The sequence below is a fragment of the Myxine glutinosa genome, chromosome 7 (genome assembly GCF_964187855.1).
Source record: "Myxine glutinosa chromosome 7, kmMyxGlut1.1, whole genome shotgun sequence".
NCBI lineage: Eukaryota > Metazoa > Chordata > Myxini > Myxiniformes > Myxinidae > Myxine > Myxine glutinosa.
The window spans coordinates 274,669-301,810 of NC_136267.1; the positions used below are offsets into that span (position 1 = coordinate 274,669).

Below are 27,142 nucleotides of genomic sequence, written 5' to 3' on the forward strand. Positions count from 1 at the left end.
AGGAATTAATTCAAGAAAATGGTATTGGTGCCTTCGTCAGGCTGAGAGGGAATGGTTTACTGTCCTCAAACACACGTTGTAAAGATTTCTTAAGTTTGAGAAGACGACCAAGGCGAGCCAGCAAATGCTTAGTCTTCGGGCTAGTGATGGGCATATTCTTAGTGATAATACGGAGATTGTTCATTTTGTTCGGTCTTACTTTGAGAGTGTGTTTTCCTTTAAGCCTAATGATGTGCCTGCAATGCAGAATATTACGACCAATTTACCGCAGATAGATGAGCATCAGCGGCATGTCTTGGATGAGAACATTACTCTCGGTGAACTTAAAACTGTGCTCGATGGCCTTGCTGATCATAAGGCCCCTGGTTTTGATGGGCTACCAGCTGAATTTTATAAAACCTTTTGGGACATGCTTGGTCCTGCTTTGCATTCAGTGTTTTTATACAGTCTGCGTGAGGGATTGTTACCCCTTAGTTGTCGACGTGCAGTTGTTTGCCTTATCCCTAAGAAAAACGACCTGCAATTGATACAGAACTGGCGTCCAATTTCTCTTCTCTGCACAGATTACAAGATTTTTGCCAAAGCGCTAGCTAACCGTGTAAAGACTGTTTTAAGCACAGTTATACATCAGGATCAATCGTACTGTGTTATGCACAGATCTATGCACGATAACATTTTTTTGGTACGAGACCTGTGGGATGTGTGTGCATTTCAACAACAACATACCGGTCTCTTTTTTATTAACCAAGAAAAGGCTTTTGACTCTGTTAATCATGAGTATTTGTTTCACATTTTAAAGCAATTTGGTTTTGGGGCATCTTTTATTTCTTATGTATCCTTATTGTATAATCACATTTTTAGCTTGATCAAAATCAATGATGGTCTCTGTTCACCTTTGCGGATTGGGAGGGGAATTCGGCAAGGTTGTCCCTTATCTGGAATCTTGTACTCTCTTTGCATTGAGCCCCTTTTGATTCGTTTATGATCTTCTCTTATGGAATTTTCAGTGACTCCATCAGAAAATCCCGTTATCATTTCGCCCTATGCTGATGATGTATGTGTTGCTGTTTGCAGCAGTAATGACATTGCTCTGCTATTTGAGTGTCTATGGGTCTACTCTCAAGCATACCAAGTACAACGCAAATTAATTGGTCGAAATGCAAAGCAGTTTGGGTCGGCGGTACGCCACCTTCTGCCCTTCCAATTCTCCCTATGAATTTGACATGGGGAAAAGAAGGTGTGAAATACCTCGGTGTTTCTCTTGGAACCCCTGGTTTTGTCCAAAGGAATTGGGATGGTTTGCTCCACAAAATCAGCAATAAATTAAACAGATGGAGAGGAATTTTGTCGACCTTGTCTTTTCGAGGTCGTGCCCTGGCCATTAACAACCTGGTGGCCCCTCTCTTATGGCATAAAATGATTGCCTTGCAGCCACCTGCAACGTTGGTGTCGTCAATCCAAAAATGCTGACGAGATTTCTTTTGGGATGGCAAACACTGGCTGAAGCCAGAGACTATTTGCCTTCCACTGGCGGAAGGGGGTCATGGGCTTGTGGACATTCTTTGTCAATTGATGGCCTTCCGAGTCTCTACAGCTCGTCGTTTTATATTTCTGGAGGCCTTGCCCTGGAGATCTACTGCAAACTGTATATTAAAACAAGCCGGCATGCTAGGCTACAATTGTGAACTCTTTTTCATGGAGCTGCAACATGTCGATGCTTCGCTGCTCCCTGACCTTTACCAAGATGACTTGAACGTCTGGCGGTCCATTTCAGTAACTCGGCAAATGCGGGCATACAACAGTGAAAGGTTCCTCCGGGAACCCCTTTTCTACAATGCCCTCTTTCCTGCTCTTCCTCACTCACGTGCTTTTGTGCAACGTTTTTTGAATGCTGGCATGAAAACGACTTGGAACCTTCATGACTGTAACAGGAATAGTTGGTTCTCCGCAGGACATCTTCAAGTAAGAACTGGCATCAGATCTTTGAGGAACGTGGCCAAGGTCCTACAGGAAATCCTGTGTGTTTTTAGGCACTTGGGCCTGAGCTCAACCGCCAATATTGGTGACCACCATACACCACCACAGATCTGTGCTAGCTCTAGCCTGCCGGCTGATAGCGCCACAACATGTAACTTGTTATCCTCATCGCCATTTTCCAGCAAGCATAAAAAGAGACTGTTTGTGTATTTCAGTCCGGTTTCCCTCGTTACAGCCAGTTTCTTTTGGGGCTCGATGGAAAGAGAAACTGCCTTCTGGGTCTCCCTCCCATGCGCAATGGTCTGCAATGTATGTTTCACCGATTGCGAAAAGAACTGGTGATATTGCTTGGAGACTCACCCTTATAGTGTTGCCCTCCAATGTTTTATTACATCGTTTTAATGAGGATAATTCAGTGGAATGCCCTTTTGGTATGATTTCTGAAGACCTTTTCCTTGCTTACGTAGATTGCGCAAGACTCTCTCCCTTCTTTGATTTTTTTATCAACTTTTTTTAGTCGTATGAACTTTTCTTTTTCTACACGTGTTTTTATTTTTGGAATCCCACTTAGTTACAAAAAACGCTCTGAGACTGCTCTTGTTAATTTCTTAATTTCTATTGGAAAATTAGCAATCTACAAAACAAGAAAAGCAAAGCTCCTGGCAAATGCTTATATTTTATGTGATGTGGTAATTGTGTTTAAGGCTCTGGTCATGGCAAGGTTACGCTTGGAATTTTCCTTTTGCCAAATGAAAGATGATTTACAAACCTTTGTGAAAAAATGGTGTGCAAAGGGTGGGGTTTTGTAAATTTGATAATGGTTTGTTAAGTTTTTTATTTTAGTGTTTGGTGTTTTTATTGTTGTTGTTTGGCTGCACATGTTTGGAATTGTGGTGACTTTATTATTTGCATGACTTTTGTGGTTTTCTTACCTTTATAATAAAAGAGTTTCAAAAGTCTCTAACTCTCTCTATCTCTCCAAATCTCTCTCCAACTCTCTCTCCAACTCTCTCTCTCTAACTCTCGCTCTCTAACTCTCTTTCGCCCCCTGCTGGCCGTTTGTGTGTTGGGCATGGCAAGATGGCGGCTGTGCATGTGTGATGAGGTGCGAGTTGCTCCGAATTTCTATTCCCCCCCCCCCCCTTTTTTTGGTCGTTCTTCTCACCTTTCCTTTCCATTTTTCTTCATTTTCACATTATGTATTCTCCGTCTCCCCCCACCACTCCATCTTCATCAAACCCGGTACCACAACCCTCGTTCTCCCTTACCATTTTTCCTCCCCCCACCTCCCAGTTCCACACCCGTTCTCCCCGCTCGGTCTTCCCTTCCTCCGACCGTTCCCCCCTCCCCCCACTCGTTCCCCTCACCCCCTCCCCATCACCATTGCATTCCTCGCTTGTGTTGCTATCTCTATTTTATTTTTTTCCCACTTTCGTTTGTTCCCCTGAGAGAGAGAGACAGAGACAGAGACAGAGAGAGAGAGAGAGAGAGAGAGAGAGAGAGAGAGAGAGAGAGAGAGAGAGAGAGCCCACGCCTTTCGGTGAGATCGAGGGGTGAGTCCATCGGCAATCTGACGGGTTGTCGTGGTTTCTCACCCTTTTCCTCATTGAGAGGTGCGTTTTCTCGCGATAGTTTCGCTCCTGCTGGTGTATGCAGAGTAGCGCTTTTCCCTTTTTCCCCTACTGGTACAGAAAGCTGTCCACCCTCCCCAAATCCATCTCGGCTTAGGCCGAGGGTTTTCCGATCGTCGTAATGTCGGCACGTTCCCGCTACGCTTCCTTTGAGGGCTTGATGCAGAAACATGGTGTGGTTTGCGTTCCCCCTAACGAGGTCACCGTGGAAGACATCGTCATTGCGGTAGGTAACATAATCGGGCTCGAGAAAATCCGTGCAGCTTCACGGATGAACAAACGCCTGGTAACATTTGTAGCTGAAGAGCAGCTTGTGCATCAAATTGTGGCGACCGGTTTGTCTACCGAGAATGGACATTTTGTCCTGGTCTCCCCACTGTACACCCCAGCCGTGAAAGTATTGATATCAAATTGTCCCCCATTCCTGAAAAATGATTTAATTTTAAAAGAGCTTTCTCGGTATGGTACAGTGGGGTCGGAGATCACGATGTTATCTCTGGGGTGTCGCAACGAGCAGGCTAAACACATCATGTCCTTCCGGCCGCAGGCGTACATTGTGTTTCCTGCATCCAATGTGGACAAGGTGCTCAACGCGGTATTTACGTTTTGTGTGGGTAATCACAAGTACCAGGTATATGCATCCACGGAAACATTAAAATGTTTCGGCTGTGGGAACTTTAGGCATCTAAAACGGTTTTGTCCACAAATTGTCCCCGCAGTGTCCGAGCAGACAACATCCCCTGTTACTGTAACAGAAAACGTACCATCGACATCGAAAACCTCCGAGAATGATAACGTTTGGAATGGTTTTAGACTCGTCTCCTCTTTGAGAAAGATGAAAACACCTCGGAGTGTCCCTCCACCCCGTAAGGAAAAGAAGGTGGTGTTGGACTCCGATGCATTGGACTCAGTATCACCTGATAAAACATCGATGAATAATCGATATGAAGTATTGCTAAATGTGAATGCAGATCCTCTGCCTGCTGCCGATATGGACCCTCAGCCTAATGTGGAGGAGTTGCATGCGCTACCTCCAGATGAGGTTGGAGTGCAAACTACATTAAATCCTTGTGCGGATTATGACAAGTTGGGTCGAGATTCGACTGGGGGGCAAAAAGAGCAAATTTCGACCCCTCAGTGTTCCAATGCACCTGACGGCGATCTTTCAAATCAAATAGTCATTGTACCGGCCAATTTAGAAAATGTACCAGAGCACAATGATTGTCCCGAGGAAGAACCTCAAATTGTGCAACAGGTTGCGGAATCGCCCCTCCACCCACCCCTCCCTCCCCCCCACATTACCCGGGGTTCTGGTGGAACCTCTCCCTCAACCTGTTCCTACAGAAACAGGGCAGGATGACACCTGCACACCACAGAGTAACCCAGTGTCTCAAGAGCCAGGGGTCCCAGATAGTGCTTCTGACATGTCTGAGGAGGAATCCTATGACATTGAGGAATTCCCCACATACAGTGATTCCAACGTCTTACCATCACAAATACTCAAGTTTCTGAACCAGACTTTTAGAAAAAGATATATTGAAATAAAGGATCATTTTTCTGATCTCCATGGGTTTATGAAAGGGCAATGTGTATTATTCGCCCACCCAGTGACCACAATTTCACGGAACCCCAATGCAGTAGGCTTAAGAAACACATTGTTAAGGCAAAAAACGAACTAAACGGATGATACGCACATTTCCCTTTCCTTACCTCTTTTACATCTCTATGACTATTTTTGGTAGCCTCAATATAAATGGTGGTGCGAGCCAGTCTAGGATGCTCCAAGTTGTCAACCTTGTAAGGCAACGGAAACTAGATGTGGCTTTCTTACAAGAAACTCACTCGACTCCATCGTCTCATGCTATCTGGAATCGAATGATGAAAAAGGCCGGCTACTTTAGCGATTCAACCTCTCGTACAGCAGGAGTTGCCTTTCTAATTAATCCCCATTTTTGCCCCCTCCAACTCTCATTTCAGGAAATAATCTCAAGTCACTTAGCTTCACTGGATTTTGTTGATGGCGACATAAATTTTACTTTAATAAATGTCTATGCCCCTTCAAAGGGCACAGACCGACGAACCTTCTATGACAGGTTACGACTCCACATGATGCAGTTAGACTTGCAGAAGTGCATTATAATAGGCGGTGATTTTAATTGCACCCTGCAACATGAGAGAGATCGGAATGGCGCAGAACCTCACCCCGGACCAGCCTGACTGTTGTGTAAAATAATAAGAGATTTTGGTTTTCAAGATATCTGGCGGATACAAAATCCAGGCACCCATCAATTTATCTGGTGTAAGGTTGCCAATAATCAAGTGGCCCTTGCCAGACTTGATAGATTTTATATAAATTTGCCATTTGCCAACCTCTCCCCCACCACTAAAATTTCCCCGTCTGGTTTCTCCGACCATCACCTCATTACCATGAGTTACCATGTCGGGTTAGATCTCCAAATCGCCACTCTTTTTGGAAACTGAACATTTCCATATTGGATAACCCCTCCTTTAGGAATGCCTTTGAGAGGGTGTGGTCTAATCTGAGAGGCTCCAAATCCAGTTTTAGGGACCAGCGATTGTGGTGGGACAACACAAAGGTCGAAATTAGAAGTTACTGTCAGCAGTTTTGTTTTCTAAACACACAGGTAGAACGCAGAATGAAAGTGGAGCTGGAGAAGGAGATTCTCCAGATTCAAACAAATTAAAAAACCCATCCTACCCCCCAAAATAAACTAAGGCTATGTGAGAAGAAGTCTCTTCTTAATAATATAACTTCTAATCAAACCCAAGGAGCGCTAACGAGACTATGCTTTCAGCACCTTTACCTCCTGGATTCTCCGACCCGGTTTTTTATTTATTTTGAAACAAAATTTCCTCATTCCCAAATTACTGCTTTGAAGCGTCCTGATAATTCAATCACGACCAACCCCGTAGAAATTAAAAAGGATGCAAGACTCTTATTCTCTACACTTTACCAGGCAACAGATGTCGATCCAGAACTTGTTCCGAACTTGTTTGATGGTGTTGGTACACTATCTCCAAAGCAAAGAACGGATCTGGAGTCACTGCTCACGCTTGAGGAACTTTCTGTTGCCCTTAAAAGCCTGGACAGAGGGAAATCACCTCGCCTGGATGGTCTGCCAGTGGAGTTCTTCGAGAAATTTTGGGACTTGATTGGACCTGATTTGCTTCTGGTTTTCCTGGAAAGCTTGAAGAAGGATGTACTTCCACTGAGCTGCAGGAGAGCCGTGCTTACTTTGCTTCCTAAAAAATGAAATTTATTGCTCATATCACAGTGGAGGCCAGTGTCCTTATTGTGTATGGACTATAAAATTTTCTCAAAGGCTTTGGCCGTGCATCTCTCACCCCTACTAGGAGACATTATACACATGGACCAGACTTATTGTGTTCCCGGTCGCAATATTCAGGATAATATCTCTGTTGTTCGAGATGTCATTGAAATCTGTGAGTCTAATTATGAAAGTTGTGGCTTGATCTTCCTCGACCAGGAGAAAGCGTTTGACTGTGTTTCTCATACATATATTTTTGAAGTGCTAAAATGTTTTGGGTTTGGACCTTTCTTTCTATCCCATATACAATTATGTTATTCAAACATATCGGCTATCTTAAAGATAAACAATGAACTTGTACCCCCCTTTTGTGTTGGGAGAGTGGTAAGGCAGGGCTGCCTTCTGTCAGGAATTTTGTATGCTTTATCCCTTCAGCCCCTCTTAAATACCTTTCGGAAGTCCTTGTCTGGTGTTACTTTTGTAACCCCCCCTTAAAAAGCATTGCTTATGCAGATGACATCTGTGTCTGCATCAGACAGTCAGAAGACGTTGATTTGATGATGAGTGCATTGGATCTCTTCAGCAGGGCATCTTCGGGAAATATAAATTGGACAAAAACAGAAGTGCTGTGGCTTCAACCCTCTTCCTACCCCCTACCTGCCCCCCTATTTCCTCCCCCTCCCCCTATCCCTGCCAATCTTTTGTGGAGAAGAGATGGGATTAAGTTCCCAGGGGTGTTCCTTGGCCCTGGGAATTTTGTGAGGCATAACTGGGAAGGCTTGTTGGCACACATTGAAGTACTGTTACTGAAATGGAAGAACTTGCTCTGCCAACTGTCCTACCGAGGTAGGGTACTAGTCATCAACAGTCTGGTCACCACTAACTTATGGTATAAGGTTCTTTCCCTGCAGCTGCCCAAAACTCTGGTGGAGGACATACAAAAATGCATCACCCATTTCTTCTGGTCCGGAAAGCATTGGCTGAGACGAGAGATTCTAAACTTACCAACGGCAGAGGGTGGCCAAGGGCTGGTCAATGTCAAGTGCCGCATCATGGCTTTCCGCCTATGAACAACATGGCGCTTCTTGTTTGAACCATGTTTCGCCTGGAGACAGCTTACCAGCTGCATCTTACGTCAAGCGGGGAAGTTGGACCTTGTAGAGGAGCTGTTCCTGATGGACTCGACCAAGATAGACATATCGATGCTACCTGCCTTTCACCAAAGCCTACTGAATGTGTGGCAAGCCTTTACCTGTCTCCGTGACCCTTCGACTTATGTTCGATCCATATTCTTCAATGAACCATTATTTCACAACTCTGTATTTGGTGAGTGGGTGAATGAAAGCACCTTCATTCAAAAGTTTATAAATGCTTCAGTAACAAAAGTGTGTCACTTGAGAAATGCCACCAATGACAGGTGGATCAGTGCTACTGCTCTGGCTTCGACGGTTGGCATTAGATCGTGTCGCAGAGTTGAAAGCTTTTTGAAAATGGTGCTTCGCATCTACTGTGCCTCAAATGGCTGGGCAAGCAACCCTCCCGTACCCACCTATGAATCTTCTACACCCTTCCCCAATCTTTGTCTATCTGGTTCTCTCAGTTTGGAACCGATTAGTTTTGGCCGCTCTCTATCCTTTTCTGGGAGCAATCGAAAGACCCTGTATGTGCAATGCCTAAAATCCTTTTTCCTTGTTGTCCTCCCCTGTACCCTGTAGATGGCCTGCAGTCCTGCCGAATACCCCTCCCCTTTACCCTACTATTTGGGGGTGGTACTATAAACAACCTGTGCCGAAACGTGTTGGGGGTCTTCAATGGAGAATTGCTCATTGGATCCTACCCACAAATTCCCTAATTCACCGCTTCTCGCATGCGATAAGTGAGCAATGTCCATTTTGTGGACAAACTGAAACCTTGCCCCATGTGTATGTACGCTGTGACAGGTTAACTCCTTTATTTGTTTTCTTTAAAATGTTACTTGCACGGTTTTTGGTAAAATGTCACTTCATCATGGAGGTGGGGATCTCTGGGTTGCTCCTGCGAGATTGATTGGCTGTCTTCATGCCGCGGGCTTGTTCGAGAGAACTGTCTGAAGCTATACAACAACAACAACAACAACAACAACAACAACAACAACGACAACAACAACATCATGAGGTTTCGACCATGTCACATCCATGACGACACAAAACAATCTCGAACTAAAGTAAATATCAGAAATAAAATTCCATTTGCGAATCATTTTGTATTCAGATCACCAATGAGTAGTATCATGAGGTGAGGGGGGTGAGGGAGGGCAGGCAGGGGGTGCAGCATTCTCATTAATGTGTAGAACACAGGAATATTTAATCATTTTAAAATGGCTTGTGCACAGTATCTTTATAGTGTTCGTCCTATCTTTGTCCTTTTTTTGTTTATTCTCCCACAAAACCTATGAGAGCGCATAATCGTGTTACTGTTTTGAAGGATCACCAATCAGAACTGTGTAAAAGGATGATGCATAGTCTTGGGCTGGAAGATTTTTGGGCCGTGGGACATCTGCGGACTAGATTTGACCCAGAAATGCACACCAATATATGAATATAAAAGTGGAGCTTTCCCATTGGCTGTCACAAAGTATACCTGCCCCTGCCCCATTATTATCCTCAGTTATTTCCATTATTATCCTCAGTTATTCCCATTATTATCCTCAGTTATTCCCATTATTATCCTCAGTTATTCTCATTATTATCCTCAGTTGTTCCCATTATTATCCTCAGTTATTCCCATTATTATCCTCAGTTATTCCCATTATTATCCTCAGTTATTCCCATTATTATCCTCAGTTATTCCCATTATTATCCTCAGTTATTCCCATTATTATCCTCAGTTATTCCCATTATTATCCTCAGTTATTCCCATTATTATCCTCAGTAATTCCCATTATTATCCTCAGTTATTCCCATTGTTATCCTCAGTTATTCCCATTGTTATCCTCAGTATTCCCATTATTATCCTCAGTAATTCCCATTATTATCCTCAGTTATTCCCATTGTTATCCTCAGTTATTCCCATTATTATCCTGTTATTCCCATTATTATCCTCAGTTATTCCCATTATTATCCTCAGTTATTCCCATTATTATCCTCAGTTATTCCAATTATTATCCTCAGTTGTTCCCATTATTATTCTGTTATTCCAATTATTATCCTCAGTTATTCCCATTATTATCCTCAGTTATTCCCATTATTATCCTCAGTTATTCCCATTATTCTCAGTTATTCCCATTATTATCCTCAGTTATTCCCATTATTATCCTCAGTTATTCCCATTGTTATCCTCAGTTATTCCCATTATTATCCTCAGTTATTCCCATTGTTATCCTCAGTTATTCCCATTATTATCCTCAGTAATTCCCATTATTATCCTCAGTTATTCCCATTGTTATCCTCAGTTATTCACATTGTTATCCTCAGTTATTCCCATTATTATCCTCAGTTATTCCCATTGTTATCCTCAGTTATTCCCATTGTTATCCTCAGTTATTCCCATTGTTATCCTCAGTTATTCCCATTGTTATCCTCAGTTATTCCCATTGTTATCCTCAGTTATTCCCATTATTATCCTCAGTAATTCCCATTATTATCCTGTTATTCCCATTGTTATCCTCAGTTATTCCCATTATTATCAGTTATTCCCATTATTATCCTCAGTTATTCCCATTATTATCCTCAGTTATTCCCATTATTATCCTCAGTTATTCCCATTATTATCCTCAGTTATTCCCATTATTATCCTCAGTTATTCCCATTATTATCCTCAGTTATTCCCATTATTATCCTCATTTATTCCCATTATTATCCTCAGTAATTCCCATTATTATCCTGTTATTCCGATTATTATCCTCAGTTATTCCCATTGTTATCCTCAGTTATTCCCATTATTACCTCTGCCACCAAAGTTGGATGAAGGTTATATTTTCACCCCTGTTTGTTACTTGGCAAGAATTTTTTTTTTCACAAGTAGGTTGATCACTCCGGTTTGTGTGTGTTTGTCTGTCCACTCACGTATACTTGTCTACAGGTCATAATTTTAAACCAATCTTCATGAAACTTCACCAAATGGTACAGTTCGTGGTTCGACAAATCCTATATATTTTTGAGGTCAAAAGGTCAAAAGGTCAACATAGGTCAAAGGTCAACCACATTTTTTTACATTTCTAAAATCCTCTATTTTCATCCGATTGACGAGGAATTTGAATGGTATTTTCATATCAGCTAACTGAATTCAACCACCTACTATTTTTGAGATCGCCACAGGTCAAAAGGTCAACCATTTTTGTCATATTTCTAAAATCCTCAATTTTCATCCAATTGACTTGCAATCCAAATAGGATTTGCATATCAGCTTACTGAAACCAACCACTAACTTTTTGAGGTCAACATAGGCCAAAAAGGTCAACATAGGCTACATTTCTAAAATTGTCAATTTTCATCCGTTTAACTTAAAATTTGACGACGATATGCATTTCTGGTCACTGAATTCAACCTCCAGCTATTTTTGAGGTCAACATAGGCCAGATTTATAAAATCCTCAATTTTCATCCAATTGACTTTAAATTTGAATAGGATTTTCATATACACGAACTGAATTTAATCACCAACTATTTTTGAGATCAAAATAGGCCAAAAGGTCAACATAGGCCTGAGGTCAACCACTTTTCCCAAATTTCTAAAATCCTCAATTTTCATCCGATTGACTTAAAAATCTGAATAGGATTTGCATATCAGCTTACTGAAACCAACCACTAACTATTTTTGAGGTCAACATAAGCCAAAAGGTCAACATAGGCCAAATTTCTAAAATTGACAATTTTCATCCGATTAACTTAATTTGAAGAAGATTTGCATATCAGGTCACTGAATTCAACCACCAATTATTTGTGAAGTCAAAAGGATGCTCTACCGAGTGCCATTATACTTTGTTCTCTTTTGCCAAGTGTAGCTCAATGAGTGATTTTTCATCTGTCTGTTTGTTTGTCTGTTTTTTTCTGTTTGTCTGTCTGTTTGTCTCTGAACAGGATATCTCAAAAAGTTGTGGATGTATTTGGCTGAAATTTCGTGGAGAGTTTGGGTGTGTGACAAGGACAAAATCATTAGATTTTGGTAAAGATCTGGATCTGGATCTACGACTGAGAATTTTTAAAGTGATTCTTCACCATTGAGAGATCGGGCAAAAAAAACTATATATAGCACAGCATCTCCAAAAGTTGTGGACGAGGTCGGACGAAATTTGGTCGACAGGTTGGGTAAGGGACAAGGCGGAATCGAATCTGTTTTGGGGAAGATTCGAATCCAGATCCGGATTTGAGAATTTTAAGTGATTCTTCACCATTTAGCGATTGGGATAAAATAAAACGAATATATAGCACGATATCTCAAAAAGTTGTGGAGGGATTCGGACAACACTTGGTGAACAGGTTGTGTGTGTGTGTGTGTGTGTGTGACAAGGACAAATCGATTAGATTTTGGTGAAGATCCACCGGAAATGAATGTTTTTTTTAATTTTTAAAGTGCTTCTTCACCATTGAGTGATGGGGACAAAAATGATATATATCATGATACTTCAAAACGTTGTGGATGACTTCTTACAAAACGAGGTGGATGAATTGGCGAGGCGATGAGAAGGAGCTGATCAGATTTTTGATCAGGTCCGAATCCAGATCTGGTTTATCAGTGGATACAAAACGTAATCTGTTCAGCCTGGCGGAGGGACGCGCTCTACCCACTGATGTTCTAGTTATCCTCAGTTATTCCCGTTATTATCGGTCACCAGCACAATTAACCTGTTTCAGGCTATGTAGAGAAAAAGTTGAACGATGGAATCCCTTTCGTGTTGGATTATTGTGAGTTAAATCATAATGCATTCGATGTTAATGCTCCATTTATGGGAAATCAAAGGTCCAGGAGAAAGAAATCAACTTTTATGTTTTTGTAAATTTTGTGGCTCCACAAAGTGTGACAAATGACAATGTGCAGGAGGAAGAGGGAACAAACTTTCAAGGAAAAACAGAAAAGGAGACAAAAATGTAGAGACAAAGGAAGAGCACAGACAAAGGAGAAAAGTCATAAAAGCAGACGTTTTTCAAGGAAACACAAGATGTTCAATCTCAATGGCAACATATTGAGTCATAGCCTGGAGGCTGATGCTCAAAGCTGTTACAAAACCAAATCGCATCGGGAAATGTACAAGGAAACATACAAGGAGGACAGGAGGACATTGGGACAAGGAGGACATTGGAGCCATATTTACATCGCAACACTCTCACTCACCATAGTGGGAGTGCTGTCTCAATGCAGCCAATATGCTTGAAACCCCAAGGAGGGACATTAGTCAGGGAAGCGGCAGGTAATGGCCTGCTCTTTTTGAAGGGTATCAAGGGATCCATTAAACATTAAAAATGTCCATTAAACAATTCAGAGGTCTTTGGTATGACTCGGCCAGGGTCGAAACTGAACCGCTGACCTACACTCGGAGCGAATGCTTTGACCGTTACATCACCGAGCCTGGATAATTCACCATCGATAGGATAAAGAAATGGCTGAACATTCCAACATACAGACACCAATGCCTCCCCTTTTTTTGGAAGTTCCTTCAAAATTATGGAGTTCTTCACCTCTTCGTCTTAGCAAATGAGCTTCACCTCTTCCCCTTTTACTCCGATCAATGGGAAATACCAATATGTAAATTTCAGCCTCTAAAGCTTGAATCTTAGAGATTTCTTTATGTTACGTTTTCCTTAGACCGAACTTTTAAACTTCCTAGCAATGTATCAAGGATTGGGAACCAGCATTGTGCAGGAACCAAAAAGGTGATGATGTGTTGTGTGTTGAGGTGAAGACATATACATATATCATTATTTATACATATATATATATATACATATTACAGTCGTGGCCAGCAATATTGGCACCCTTGCACTTTTTTCAAATAACTCACAATTGTCTCTAAAAATAAGTTGAAATTGACAAAAGTATTTGGTCCCAACAACTCTTTATTTCACTGTTAATATTACAGAACCTTTGTTTTTTAATCAGAATTTAATATATCCTTTTAAATCAGAAAAGAAAAAGAAATGGCATTGACAAAATTATTGACACCCACGACTTATTATTTAGTAGCACTTTGGACAAAATAACTGCAGTCAAGTGCTTCCTATAGCCATGAATGAGCTTCCTACACCTCTCTACTGGCAGTTTGGCCCACCCTTCTTGTGCAAACTGCTCCAGTTCTCCCAGATTTGAAGGGTGCCTTCTCCCAACTGCTGTTTTCAGATCTCCCCACAGGTGTTCAATGGGATTTAGATCTGGACTCATTGCTGGCCACTTCAGAACAGTCCAGCGTTTTGTCTTAAACCATTCCTGGGTGCCTTTTTGAAGTGTGTTTGGGGTCAATGTCCTGCTGCAAGACCCATGACCATCGACGGAGACCCAGCTTTCTGACACGGGGTTGAACATTGTGCTCCAAAATGCCTTGGTAATCTCCTGATTTCATGATGCCATGCACACATTCAAGGTACCCAGTGCCAGAGGCAGCACAGCAACCCCAAAACATCACTGAACCTCATCCATGTTTGACTGTAGGGAAGGTGTTCTTTTCTGTGAAGACTTCCTTTTGTTTTCGGTAAACATAGAGCTTATGTGCTAGAACAAAAAGCTCTAATTTGGTCTCATCTGTCCACAGAAGGATTTTGGCTTGTTCAGGTGTGTTTTGGCAAACTTAAGTTGGGCTTTCTTATGTCTCTCTCTCAGCAGTGGGCTCCTCCTGGGTCTCTTACCATTAAGGTATCTACATAGAACCTCCTATCATTGAGTTGGCGATGGATGGTGCGAGTTGAAACTGTCGTACCTTGTGTCTGAAGGTCAGCTTGAATCTGTTTGGCAGTTGATCAAGGTGCTTTCTTCACCATGCGAACAATTCTTCGCTGAAATCTTCGATCACGTTTTCTCTTGCGGCCATGTCCAGGAAGGTTGGTTACAGTGCCATGGGCCTTAAACTTCCTGATAACATTGCGTACGGATTGGCCTTGAGATTGTCCATTCTTGGCTACAATCCTGTGTCTGACCTCCTCAGACAATTCTCTGATTTTCTTTATTTTCTCCATGCTCATTGTCATACACACAGTAACACAATACAGCAGAATGACTCCTTTTCTCTATTCTAACTGGTTGAATGAGTGATTTTTATATTGCAGACACCTGCAACTCACCACTGGTGAGTTCATTTCCAAAGTAAAGGAGAAACACCTGCTTTAAATCTAATTATTTCTAACAACTTCTAAAAGGTGCCAATAATATTGTCTGGGCCATTTTAGTATTTCTGTGTTGAATAGGCTAAGATTTAGTAGTTTTTTCAGCTTTTTCTGGTTTGTTCCACTGCAAACCAAAGAAATACCAATGTGGATACCAAAATATATTTTAATTTCAACAATTTTCTGGAAGAAATGGTGAATTATTTGAAAAACGTGCAAGGGTGCCAATATTTTTGGCCACAACTGTGTGTGTGTGTGTGTGTGTGTGTGTGTGTGTGTGTGTGTGTGTGTGTGTGTGTGTGTGTGTGTGTGTGTGTGTGTGTGTGTATTGTCGTGCAACTCCGATTAACATCAAAGTTGCAGATAGGCCTGAACGGATTTATTCGGAGGCAACAACCAATACGGATTTTACTATGGTCGTGCGGGAGGAAGAAGGGAAATGGAGGCTGCGTAAGCACTTAACTGTGGACGGCGATCGAACTCCAACGGACACGGGTGTAACAGGGAATAGAAAATAATACAAGGATTTATCTATCTATAATTCCAGTAATCTCTGTGTGAATGTCTGTGTGTCTGTGTGTTTGTCTGTGACCGCTGTTTCTCGACAACTACCGGTCCGATATACTTGAAACTTGCCAGGTATATTGCTGGGGACCCGAGGATGTGCCTTTTCAAGGTTTCATATTAATCGGAGAAGTAGTTACCGAGCTATGTCCAAAAAACGATTCAACCAATCAGAGAGCAGCGAGCTATCACGTGTGCCGAACGTGCCGAACAGACTCTGCCTCGGACGGCACATTTGAGAGCGTATTCATTTATTTCACGTTGGCAAACTATTTCGGTGCTTAGTTGGCGTTAAACTATGTTTTAAAACTAATTAAAACTAATTTGCGATTCATCGTAACTGCGATATGCGACCTTCCGGACAGTCAAATGAGGACGTCACTTCCGGACTTACGGATAGTCATAGTGACGACGTACTGATGCTGAACGTGGCGAGCAGACGTTGTAAGGTACGATCGATTGTAGTACACGTTTATAATAACTCTGCCGATACAGGCCCGATTAACTGCAGCGCCATCCGAGCTGCGGCGTCGGGACGATACATTCATTGTACGGTCACATCACGCACTTACGGGCACGCCCATGGGCCCATGGGCACGCCCATGCATGCATGGGCGAAGACATTTTTTTTTTTTTTTTTGGCAAGGAACGGGCACCCACGTACGGGCACGTCCTAGTTAAATAAAAGCAAGGACAGAAGAAGCACGCGCCGGTAATGAATATCCTAATCGGGACGTCCCCACACGACTGATAGCAATTACAAACGAGGGAATCTGAATTAAGGAAAATAAAATGTCTCGTCATGTACAGTGTAACCGCGGAGCTCGGCTTATCTGGCTCTAGTCGTCTTCGTGGCTGCCGTCCAACACCGCTCCTTCCGGCCCGATCGCACACCACGAGGTCCCTCGCTCCAAGTCCCACAAGGCCGAGCACCACGCGTCGTCGATCTCCAACGCGAGCACAAACTCCAGAACCAAGACGAATGGCGAAAAGGGGGAGAGAGAGCGTAGGTGCGAATGCACGCTATGGTTAAAATCCGAGTTCGCTTTCTCCAGACTCTTCCGAACTGCACTCAAACTATTGACTCACGTCAGGGCTCTGCTCTCCTCTCAACTCACACCGGGACTGAACTTAGTTCAGCGCACCTCCGAACTGCACTCAACTGCAGAACTCAACTCCCTCAACACGCCTGGCAGCCAACTCAACTCAACTGTACTGCTCTCGTCTTATTTCAACTGCCGAAAATGGCGTCCGACCCTCGCTAATATCTCTTGGCCGATGACGTCACATTGGCGCACCCCTCAGCCTATCAGAGCCTCCCCTGGCTCGCCGGCTCATCCAGGTCACGCCCTCTGCGTCACTGCCGCTCTCTTCACTCCCGCTCCCGTCCCCCGACTCCGTGGTCACTGGTCATAGCATGTGCTATGCGAGGTTCGCAGGCCCTGCGGAGGTGTAAACGGTGGTGGCCGATTGTGGCGGTGTTCTAGCCCGATTTCCCGTCTATTCTCTTCCAAAGTCATGTCAGGGGGGAGGAATTATTTAATGTTGCGCTAAGGACCTAACTAAGTGTTCATGTGGTTTGCAGTGCCATAATGGACAAGGTTTGATGACCAGGTGAGACTCACAGGGGTGTTATCTTTTAATCCCTATCTAACTATCACACGAATCTCCTGGTCGATCCACAGTGATACACCTTATCCAGACAAACGCCTAAACATGAAGAACTTATTACAGGTAGATTCCCTATCGCGACAGTCGAATACCTACCTATACAGATCTACCTAGCTCGAGATTTTGCTTTACCCCCCAGACATAACAATATATATATATATATATTATATACATATATATATATATATATATATATATATATATATATATATATATATATATATATATGTATATCAGAGAGTACGCAAGTACTCTCTATGTAGGGATGGCGTGGAAAAAAATGTCGCTCCCATCTGCTACATACAAAACTAAAGTTGGATTATCTTCTTTAAAAACTCGCTTAGGCTACATATGAGAGCCGACCTGGTCTGTGCAGCTGACTGTCGAGGTGGGGATCACTTTTCAGTTCTCCAGACCAAGGCAAAATCGAAAAAACAGGATCGCTCAAACCCTGGAATTTCATCTTCTTGTTCATAATAATAATAATAATAATAATAATAATAATAATAATAATAATAATAATCTTCTTCAGACGGGATATTTCCGAGCTGCCTCTATCAATGGCAATGTTCTGCTACCATTCGATTGAGTTTTACTTCCTGCAACATCCTTTGGTATTATAATTCTCGTAGCTTGAAAGGATTCCTCGAAAAGTACGGAAAACGACATTCCCATGTAAAAGAATGAGACGGGGGGGGGGGGGGGGGAGAGGGGGGGGGGGAGGGTAGGTGTGGCATTTCATGATGCCATGCACACATTCAAGGTACCCAGTGCCAGAGGCAGCACAGCAACCCCAAAACATCACTGAACCTCATCCATGTTTAACTGTAGGGAAGGTGTTCTTTTATTTGAAGACTTCCTTTTGTTTTTGGTAAACATAGAGCTTATGTGCTTGAACAAAAAGCTCTAATTTGGTCTCATCAGTCTTCATCCTCATGTCCTCAGTCCTCTGAAAGGATTCCTCGAAAAGTACGGAAAACGACATTCCTATGTAAAATAATGAGACGGGGGTAGGCGTGGCTATGACTGTCAATCTGCTTGATGGGGGCGGAGCCGCTAGACACATTTGCCTCAGTGTCAGCATTATGCGTGATAATGTTACGTGGCATCAAATAATATCAGCAGAAATATCATGTCTTGGGATGATATTTCCTTTGCCTAACGTTTCACGTCACGTGTACAGTGTGTTTGACTAACGTCTTTCTGATGATATTGTTACGGATTCGTCACTTACGTTGTTGTGGGTTTCATCCACTGTAAACATTTTTGATTCCATGTACTATTATTGTTTTTAAAAGGTTTATTGTTTATGAACTGTTTTCATAAGGTGAAAAAGTTAGAGTTAAAAGAAACAGGAAACCGGATCGGGAACCGGACGACGAAGAAGAAGAGAAAAGAAGGTGGAGCGAAGGAGTCGGAGAAGAAAGCCGAGTTGCTTTGCGGTCTGGAGCGAACGTTGGCGAGCAAGAGTCACGAGTGAACTTTGGGTTTCCCAGGAAAGGGATTCCTGTGACAGAGTTGTTATCGCTGTGACAGATCAACCTGCATGCCAGGTTTTGCAGTCGATGCCAAAGAGAATCGTTGGACTGCCGTTATGGCTCGAGTACGGGCCGTGGGCCATTTTGATTCACGTGCTTTGCGCGTCGCGCAAGGTTTATTTGCTTCGCTTCAGCCGTTTTCACCGCTTTCAGACGTTTATCTGGTGTGTGTGTAACGTGGATTTTGAAGGTAAATCTGAGGTTCGCCGACTGTGAGCCGTGAAACGTCCATACCCGAGGGTGTGATTTCCCAGTCGCCTGGAGGGCACCTTTGGAATTCCCAGTCGCCTCAAGGGCGCCTTTGCGCAGCTTTGGGTCGCGTGATTGTACTTGTCATCCGAACGGGATTCTGGTCTCGATTGGACATCGTTCTGACGATCGCTGGAGCGGATCGACTTTGGCTTGAAGCCGGAATCAACTTTGGCTTGAAGCCGGGAAAGAGCCAACGACTTTGGCTTGATGCCGGAATAGAGACATTGGGGAATGTTCTTGTTTCACTCACTTGGAGCACAGTTATATGTTATATGTTACGAAACTGATGGTACCATCATAGGGTATATATTGATTGTACTTTTGATTACTATTATTGTTGTACTGTTATTCTTGTGTGATCTTAATACAATATTTGTTTGTTGGTAACAATTGGTGTGGCTTCACCATTGATCTTTGACATACAGAATAACACATTTTTCTGCTGTGACACCTCTCGGTGCTCGGAGGTACACTGTGACCAGGGGGTTGGGGAGGAGCACATAACAATATAGTGATGTATTTTTTCTGGCGAGAATCTACTCAATATATATATATATATTGTTGCGGTTTTGAGTTTTGTACAATAAAGGTTAAATTTCCCCCTCATAGTTAGTCACATTACAACATATAACCTCACGATAGTGCAGTTATCTCTTAATATTTGTGAGCATTGTCCTTTTCCTGTGTTAGTCTTGCATTGAGTAGAATAATGAGAGTTAGGTCCTTTTCATGGTTTCATTGCCTTATACCTCCTTGTGCTGCCTTTGGTTTTTTTGGTGCGATTAACACGAGGTAGGCTTGGCAAATCGAGCAGGGACCGAATGAGGGCGGCAGAGAAGCTGACGGTAAGCGCAAGCCGCCAATCAGGGCTCAAAGGGAGTGGCTGCGGCAATGCGTCACAGGGCGTGGTTGGAACGTTCGAGAGGGCTCAGGGCATGTCCATAAAACCCGTCATGCGAAGCTCCCACCAGGAGTTCGGTCAGTTATGAGTAAGAAGTTCGCAGCGCAGTTCGGGGAGATGTGAGCTTGTGCATTGAGTTATTGGAGAGGTGAGTATTGATGAGAGTTACGAGATCGGAGAAAGACACGCATGAACCAAGTATAAGCGCTCGTATTAAAGTGACCCTCGGTTGAGCTTGAGGCTGAGCCTCGATTGCATTTGGTTACGCGAGTGATAGCGCGCTGGTGACTCAACGCGCTGTGGAAAGCCGCCGAGAGATGCGTACATTCCCTCCCACCTTCCTGCCTCATCTGCCCCTTTGTTCGAGAGACGCGCTACGAGGATCCTTTCCACCACCTGCTTGCCACCTTCGTGGGACGTGCTGGGACCGTGGAGAGTACGTCGGGCCGCCGTTCCTGGACGACCAAGGCAGCGCATGAACAGCATCCTGCCTGCAATTCCCCTTTGTGAGTGTGACCGGGCCCGTGTCTGGGCTTAATATAAGACTGACTAAGTTCTGCTCTGTGTCTGCTTTCTGCCGAATTGTACATTGTGTAAATAACAGTAATTAAATCCTGTTATTCCTTTATTCGACCGTCTCGTCCCTTCCATCATTGACTAAGCGTGGTATGAATAGAACCGCTCGAATCGGGTTCCAATACTGGAAAACTGCACGGACCACGTGGTACGCAATCCGCTCGGTGTACTCAAATTACACGTGGCTCGTGTGAGGCTTGCTTCCCCGCTTCCGTGGCGGCGCAGGTATTTAGGTACGTGCGAGACTTGGTCCCAAAACCCTACCTTGCGTTTGCCCGGAAGGGGCGTTTCAAGTCTCGGTTACGCCGGCCCAGAAAGAACAAGGGGCTTAATCTCCCCTTGGTAAGGGTAGGAAGGGCGGCGGAAAACCGCAACAATATATATATATATTTGAACTGACATTAAGTGTTCCTTTCATCTTTGTTTTGGCATACTGCATCGCCTGGAGTGGTCAATGGTCAATTAATTGATATTTAAATATAAAGGTCCTTGCTTCCTTATGTCTATGCCTTATTAGTATTACCTATGGCTACTGGGGTTGGGGATATGGGAGGGATGTGGAAATAGGGGGTGGAGGGGGAACAATTCTGTTATTTTTTAAAAATAAATTTTTTTGCCAGACACCCTCAGTACGCCACTGGTGAGCACGTCTATAAAGTTTGTACCACAACATTTGTAAATCAGTTGTAGAACATGATTTACTCAAATATTATAGTAATTATTCAGACTGTGTATTTCTCAACTGGGCCTCTCTCAATGGCAATGACTGGAGTTTTACTTGGTGCAGAATCCTTTGTTATAATTTGTTTCTCCGGTTCATTTATACAGTTAAATATTTACAGATACTCTCTGAGAGCGTGTGAGAGCGTACTCAACCGACGCCATCGTAGTTTGGCAAGGCCACGCCCATCCCCATGCTTACTGATCAACCCTGAACCTTGCTATGCGCATGCGCAGATAAGAAAGTGTGTCATGTGTACAGTGTGTTTGACTAACGTCTTTCTGATGATATATAGTGATGTATTTTTGTCTGGCGAGAATCTACTCAAGTATTACCGAGGTCTTCTGATTTCCCAGAACCAGGATTTGGATACGACAGATAAATACTTATATCTTGTCTTGATAAAGTTCTTCGTTGAAGTTAATTTTACAAAACTATTATCAGAGAGTGTGCTGGCTCTGTTGACTCTACGTACTAACGTAGGGATGGCGTGGATAAAAATGTCGGCCCCACCCACTGATACAAAACAAAAGTTGGAGTATCTTTTCGTACTCCCATCGTAGTTTATCGAGGACATTTGCAGTTCGAGTGTATAATATGTTGTATTGACACTTCAAGTAAGCAAAACAGTAAAACCCACGAGAGTGTCTTTCACGTGTCCGGCCGTGAATAAATTCCTCTCGAGAGGCTCCGCCCCTCCCCTCTGTCCCCACCCCATTGGTTAGAGGGAAACCACATCAGTTATTTTGGGCATTTCTAAGTGCAGGTCCTTGTGTGGCCTGAGGCTGGATGAAGAGATTACTCTTTGAGAAATGAGCAATAAGACAGAGCTGCAAGATACAGTCAGGGTTGCGTTAGACAATATAGGAACACACATGCAGTTTGACATTGCTGATTAAGATATCTTGACACTTTTGCTCCAGGATTGGGTGTCCTCTGAGTACCATATACCATTGTGTTATTCAACAATGTAAAAAAATACAGAAAAAAGTTAATAAAAAAATTTCATGCTAAATTAAAAAGGCAATGTAGGGATGACAAACTACAGTCTAAAAAAAGTCCTGAACAAGATAGGGATGATGTTGGTTTAGAGAGTAGCTAACAGTATTGCCATCACATAACAATCCTTACATCACTGCCTCCAGTCTATTGTCTAGGGCTAGGCTTAGCTAAAAGTACTAAAAGTTCCTCTATTTCATTTCTGCATAAGTATAAGAAGCTCCGATATAATTTCAGGGACTTCTTGCAGCTTCAGTTGTCTTTCCTACTTTTCTTTTTTATCAACTTAGAGTAACCAATCACAAATGCAGGTAATTATAGAATGCTGCTATTAGAGATGTCCATGCAGTTTGTAAGAAGTTGATGATCATGTACTGATATTATAGCATTGTACTCGGGCTGCTAATTTGTAGAGTCTCAGTATGTGGTTACACTACAAGTGTAATCAAGTACTCGCATAACCAGTGGAGTGTTTGTAGAAGCTTGAAGCAGTAATTGATGAAGTGTAAATGAGAACATTATTCAGGCTGCTTTTGAAAGCCATGGCATTACAGTAGACAAAGCTGCCTTTTTGTTTTCACGTACCCACTTTTTCATTGACTCACATTTTTGTGCGATATCGTCACTCTCCCCCTCCCCCCCCCCCCCCCTTCCTCACTCCATCCTCTTTCCCTTCTCTCTCTACTTCCTCCCCCTCCTCGCTCCCCTACCCCTCCTTTTCCTTCCCCTCCCTTCCCTTCTCCTCACCGTTTCTCTCCCTATGGAAAAATTGTATTTTTTTCAATCAGACAAAATATTTAACCCAGGCGGTGTATAGGTAACAAGCAGCTGCCTTGATCGCTCCTGATTTTTTATTTATTGATTTGCTTTTATGAACTATATAACCTCCCATTTAAGTTCTTTCAACTCGCACAAGAATAAAAGACCCTTTTTCTCTTTTTCTATGTCGTGGTATTTTTACCATGGACTTCTGCGGGTGTCATTATAACGCAAAAGCTCAATTACAAGAGACAATTTTAATTAATCATTCAATTCATCCGGTACGAGTCAAACGAATGTTGTTCCAAAATTGGGAAGGTGTTTTTCCTTTGGGAATCGTGTGTCGGTTTCAGTGTTGGACTTTTGATGTCCCTTACCGTGCCATCCGTATCGTAGTATGGGGTGAGTTTTGAAGGTTTCTGCCCCGTGACATCTGGCTCAATGTTCAGGGGCTGAGGGCGAGAGAGGGACAGGGCCAAGTTTAAACAAATAAAATATGTTCCTTACTTTCATTGAACTGGTTCATGTAAAAGACAGAAAAAGTGCAACACTCCAAACCACCTGATCCCCACTCAAGTACCAGTGTTGTCCCAATGCATATACCAAAATCATCGGCTGACCCATCTGGGAGGGTCTCTGGAACATTTTAATTGTGAGACCTGTGTGGTGTTCCCTCCTGAGCACAGAGCTCATGATGCGAAGACCACACGTTCAAATTGCTTTGTTATCCTGTGCTGCATTGTTCATTGTCTACGCATATCTTTGTAATTCGTTGAAAAGTACAGTGATGTCTGAACCTGATGTCCTTCTCCTGCATGTGATCTGTTCACCAGCTCTTCCATGAGCCTCTGAAATAAATATTAAAAACAAGACGCAACGAGAAGAGCAATGTTGTTGTTGTTGCTGTTGTTGAATGTATATCGGACTGGGATTCAATCCTGAATTCAGCGCACTGGTTCCGTCATCACTGAAGCACCAGCTGTGATGCTGATGCAGTGCCCCTGCACAGGAATTTGTAACTTGTTCAGGGTGCCGGCGATAGCTCGCCTCCTCTTCGCAAAGCACACCGTGGGATATTTAACGTCTACAAACTAATGCTAGCGGATGGAACAACCAGCTTAACGTTCATTTGAGGGATGGCACACGTGGTGATGCCTCGCCCTGCATGAAAAACACCAGGATAGTAGTTTATAGCTGGGTCAAGATTTGTGCCCAGGCTAGACAGCTCCGAGTGAAGTGTACATGTGACTCTGGGCCAGGGATCACCAACATTTCCATCACGAGCGACTGGTAGCTCGCTGGCTGCCATTGAGTGGCTCGTATAAAAAACGTGGAAAATAATAACTTTTTATGAAAAAAAAATAAAAAAATAACTTTACCAGGTACTAAAGTTTTCATGGAGTCAAGAAATGAAGATACCACCCAATTATCAAACACTAGCAGGAGTACCCGGCGTTGCCAGGTGAGGGGGGGGGGGGGGAGGCTGGAGAGGGAGGGTTAAGGGAGTGGGGTGAGTGGAAGGGGGTGGGAGAGGTAGGGGAAAGATATACTACATATACATATTTTGGAGGGGGGGGGGGGTGGGAGAGGTAGGGGAAATATATACTACATATACATCTTTTGGATGGGGGGGGGGGGGGTGGGAGAGGTAGGGGAAATATATACTACATATACATCTTTTGGAGGGGGGGGGGGTCCTTGACAGGCTCCTCCGTTTTGGGGGAGCAGGAAAAGGGAAGGAGGAAATTTTTACCCATGCAAAGAGTGCTTTAACCTCAGTGTTGCCCAGGTAAAAAAGGAAATTGTAATACCCTCTGCCACCATCACCAGGTGGTGCTACAAGGTATACATTTACATAGAGAATTTACGCTCCTCTGCCGGTCCTCCAAACCTCCGAATGAGGCCGCGGCCACATAGCCTATGTTACCCCCCCAGACAAAATTGTATTTATATTTGTACCCCGAGTAAAGTTTCTAAGTGTTTATAGCTGGAGTACCCGGCGTTGCTCCAGCGAAAAAGAAACAAGAACATATTTGAAATGAGGGCAAATATAATGGAAAAGCAATTACATCCAAATCAGAATCCATCACAAATGTCAAATCATCATTTCGCCTTTTCGTTGAATATCTGCTGCCGAATGTGCTGTTCGTCACGTTTTTGAGTTAAGGGTGATGCTGAATAGGAAGAAGAAGAAGCCTTACCACAAACTTCGACAGCTTCCGGAATTTTTTTATTACTCGTGTTCAAATGTCTGGTAATTGTTTTGTATTTATTTATTAGAATGTGTACTTGTATATAACTGTCACGAATCCAAAAAGGCTTCGGCACTATAGAGCGATAAAAAAAAAATCCTAAAAAACGACTTTTTTTTATTATTGTTATTATTATTATTTTTTTTTTTTTATTTTTTTGCCTAAAACATTCCCAGGCACTCACTAGTGAACCTCAGTGATGATCCTCTGAAAGTTTGCCGAAGATCCGTTCAGCCATCTTTGAGAACATGGTGACACAGACCCAGACAACCGGCTCTCTGAAAGCAAAGATCGAATGGCTGCTTGATTCGGCATTCCTAACAGACATGACGGAACAACGGAACTTCCTGAACTGCGGATTGCTCGGGAAACAGGAAATCGCCGACACGATTGGTGCATTGAAAGCTATCGAGCGTCAAGTTTCACACCGAAGTAAAGGTAAACATCAATTTCCCTTCACTTGAAATATTTATTTTTGTCAATTAACTGTAATAACTACATTTGTATCCTTGTCATTTCATATATTTCCAATTTATGTTCCAGGAGCTCTTGAAATATTCCATTCATCAAAAGTAGCTCGCATTGAAAAAGAGGTTGGCAACCCCTGCTCTAGGTCATCCTGCCAGTCCAGGAGCAGCAACAATAAAGGTGAAACGCCTATTGGAGCAGGATCTTGATCATCCATACTGGTGGTGCTCTCGAAAGGGGCCTCTCATGACAGATTGTTTGTGGAACCAATGAGACAAGGCCAAGAAGAGATCAATCGGACTAGATGATGCAGATGATATAGAAAAAACAGAACTGGTGGCCATGCAAAAGAAAAAGGAAGTGTAGGAAAAAGGAAGTGAAGGAAAAAGGAAGTTAAGGAAAAAGGAAGTGTAGGAAAAAGGAAGAAAAAGGAAGTGTAGGAAAAAGGAAGTGTAGGAAAAAGGAAGTGAAGGAAAAAGGAAGTTAAGGAAAAAGGAAGTGTAGGAAAAAGGAAGAAAAAGGAAGTGTAGGAAAAAGGAAGTGTAGGAAAAAGGAAGTGAAGGAAAAAGGAAGTTAAGGAAAAAGGAAGTTAAGGAAAAAGGAAGTGTAGGAAAAAGGAAGTGAAGGAAAAAGGAAGTTAAGGAAAAAGGAAGTGTAGGAAAAAGGAAGAAAAAGGAAGTGTAGGAAAAAGGAAGTGTAGGAAAAAGGAAGAAAAAGGAAGTGTAGGAAAAAGGAAGTGTAGGAAAAAGGAAGAAAAAGGAAGTGTAGGAAAAAGGAAGAAAAAGGAAGTGTAGGAAAAAGGAAATGTAGGAAAAAGGAAGTGTAGGAAAAAGGAAGTGAAGGAAAAAGGAAGTTAAGGAAAAAGGAAGTGTAGGAAAAAGGTAGAAAAAGGAAGTGTAGGAAAAAGGAAGAAAAAAGAAGTGTAGGAAAAAAGAAGAAAAAAGAAGTGAAGGAAAAAGGAAGTGTAGGAAAAAGGAAGAAAAAGGAAGTGTAGGAAAAAGGAAGAAAAAGGAAGTGAAGGAAAAAGGAAGTGAAGGAAAAAGGAAGAAAAAGGAAGTGTAGGAAAAAGGAAGTGTAGGAAAAAAGAAGAGAAGGAAAAAGGAAGTGTAGGAAAAAGGAAGAAAAAGGAAGTGTAGGAAAAAGGAAGAAAAAGGAAGTGAAGGAAAAAGGAAGTGAAGGAAAAAGGAAGTGAAGGAAAAAGGAAGAAAAAGGAAGTGTAGGAAAAAGGAAGAAAAAGGAAGTGTAGGAAAAAGGAA

The 27,142-nt window shown here is 42.8% G+C and overlaps 1 protein-coding gene across 3 annotated transcripts in view; it reads right to left on the reverse strand.

Annotated features, from left to right (window-relative positions):
• Positions 1 to 27,142, reverse strand: part of LOC137430960 (nectin-3) — a 243,565-nt gene that overhangs the window by 22,496 nt on the left and 193,927 nt on the right. For all 3 annotated transcript variants that reach the window (XR_010985165.2, XM_068121758.2, XM_068121757.2), the window contains exon 9: positions 23,544 to 23,618. Coding sequence is in view for 2 of the 3 variants with exons in the window: in XM_068121758.2 (XP_067977859.2) it covers positions 23,544 to 23,618 (75 nt within the window). In the remaining variant the exon portion in view is untranslated. The remainder of the gene's footprint in view (positions 1 to 23,543; positions 23,619 to 27,142) is intronic.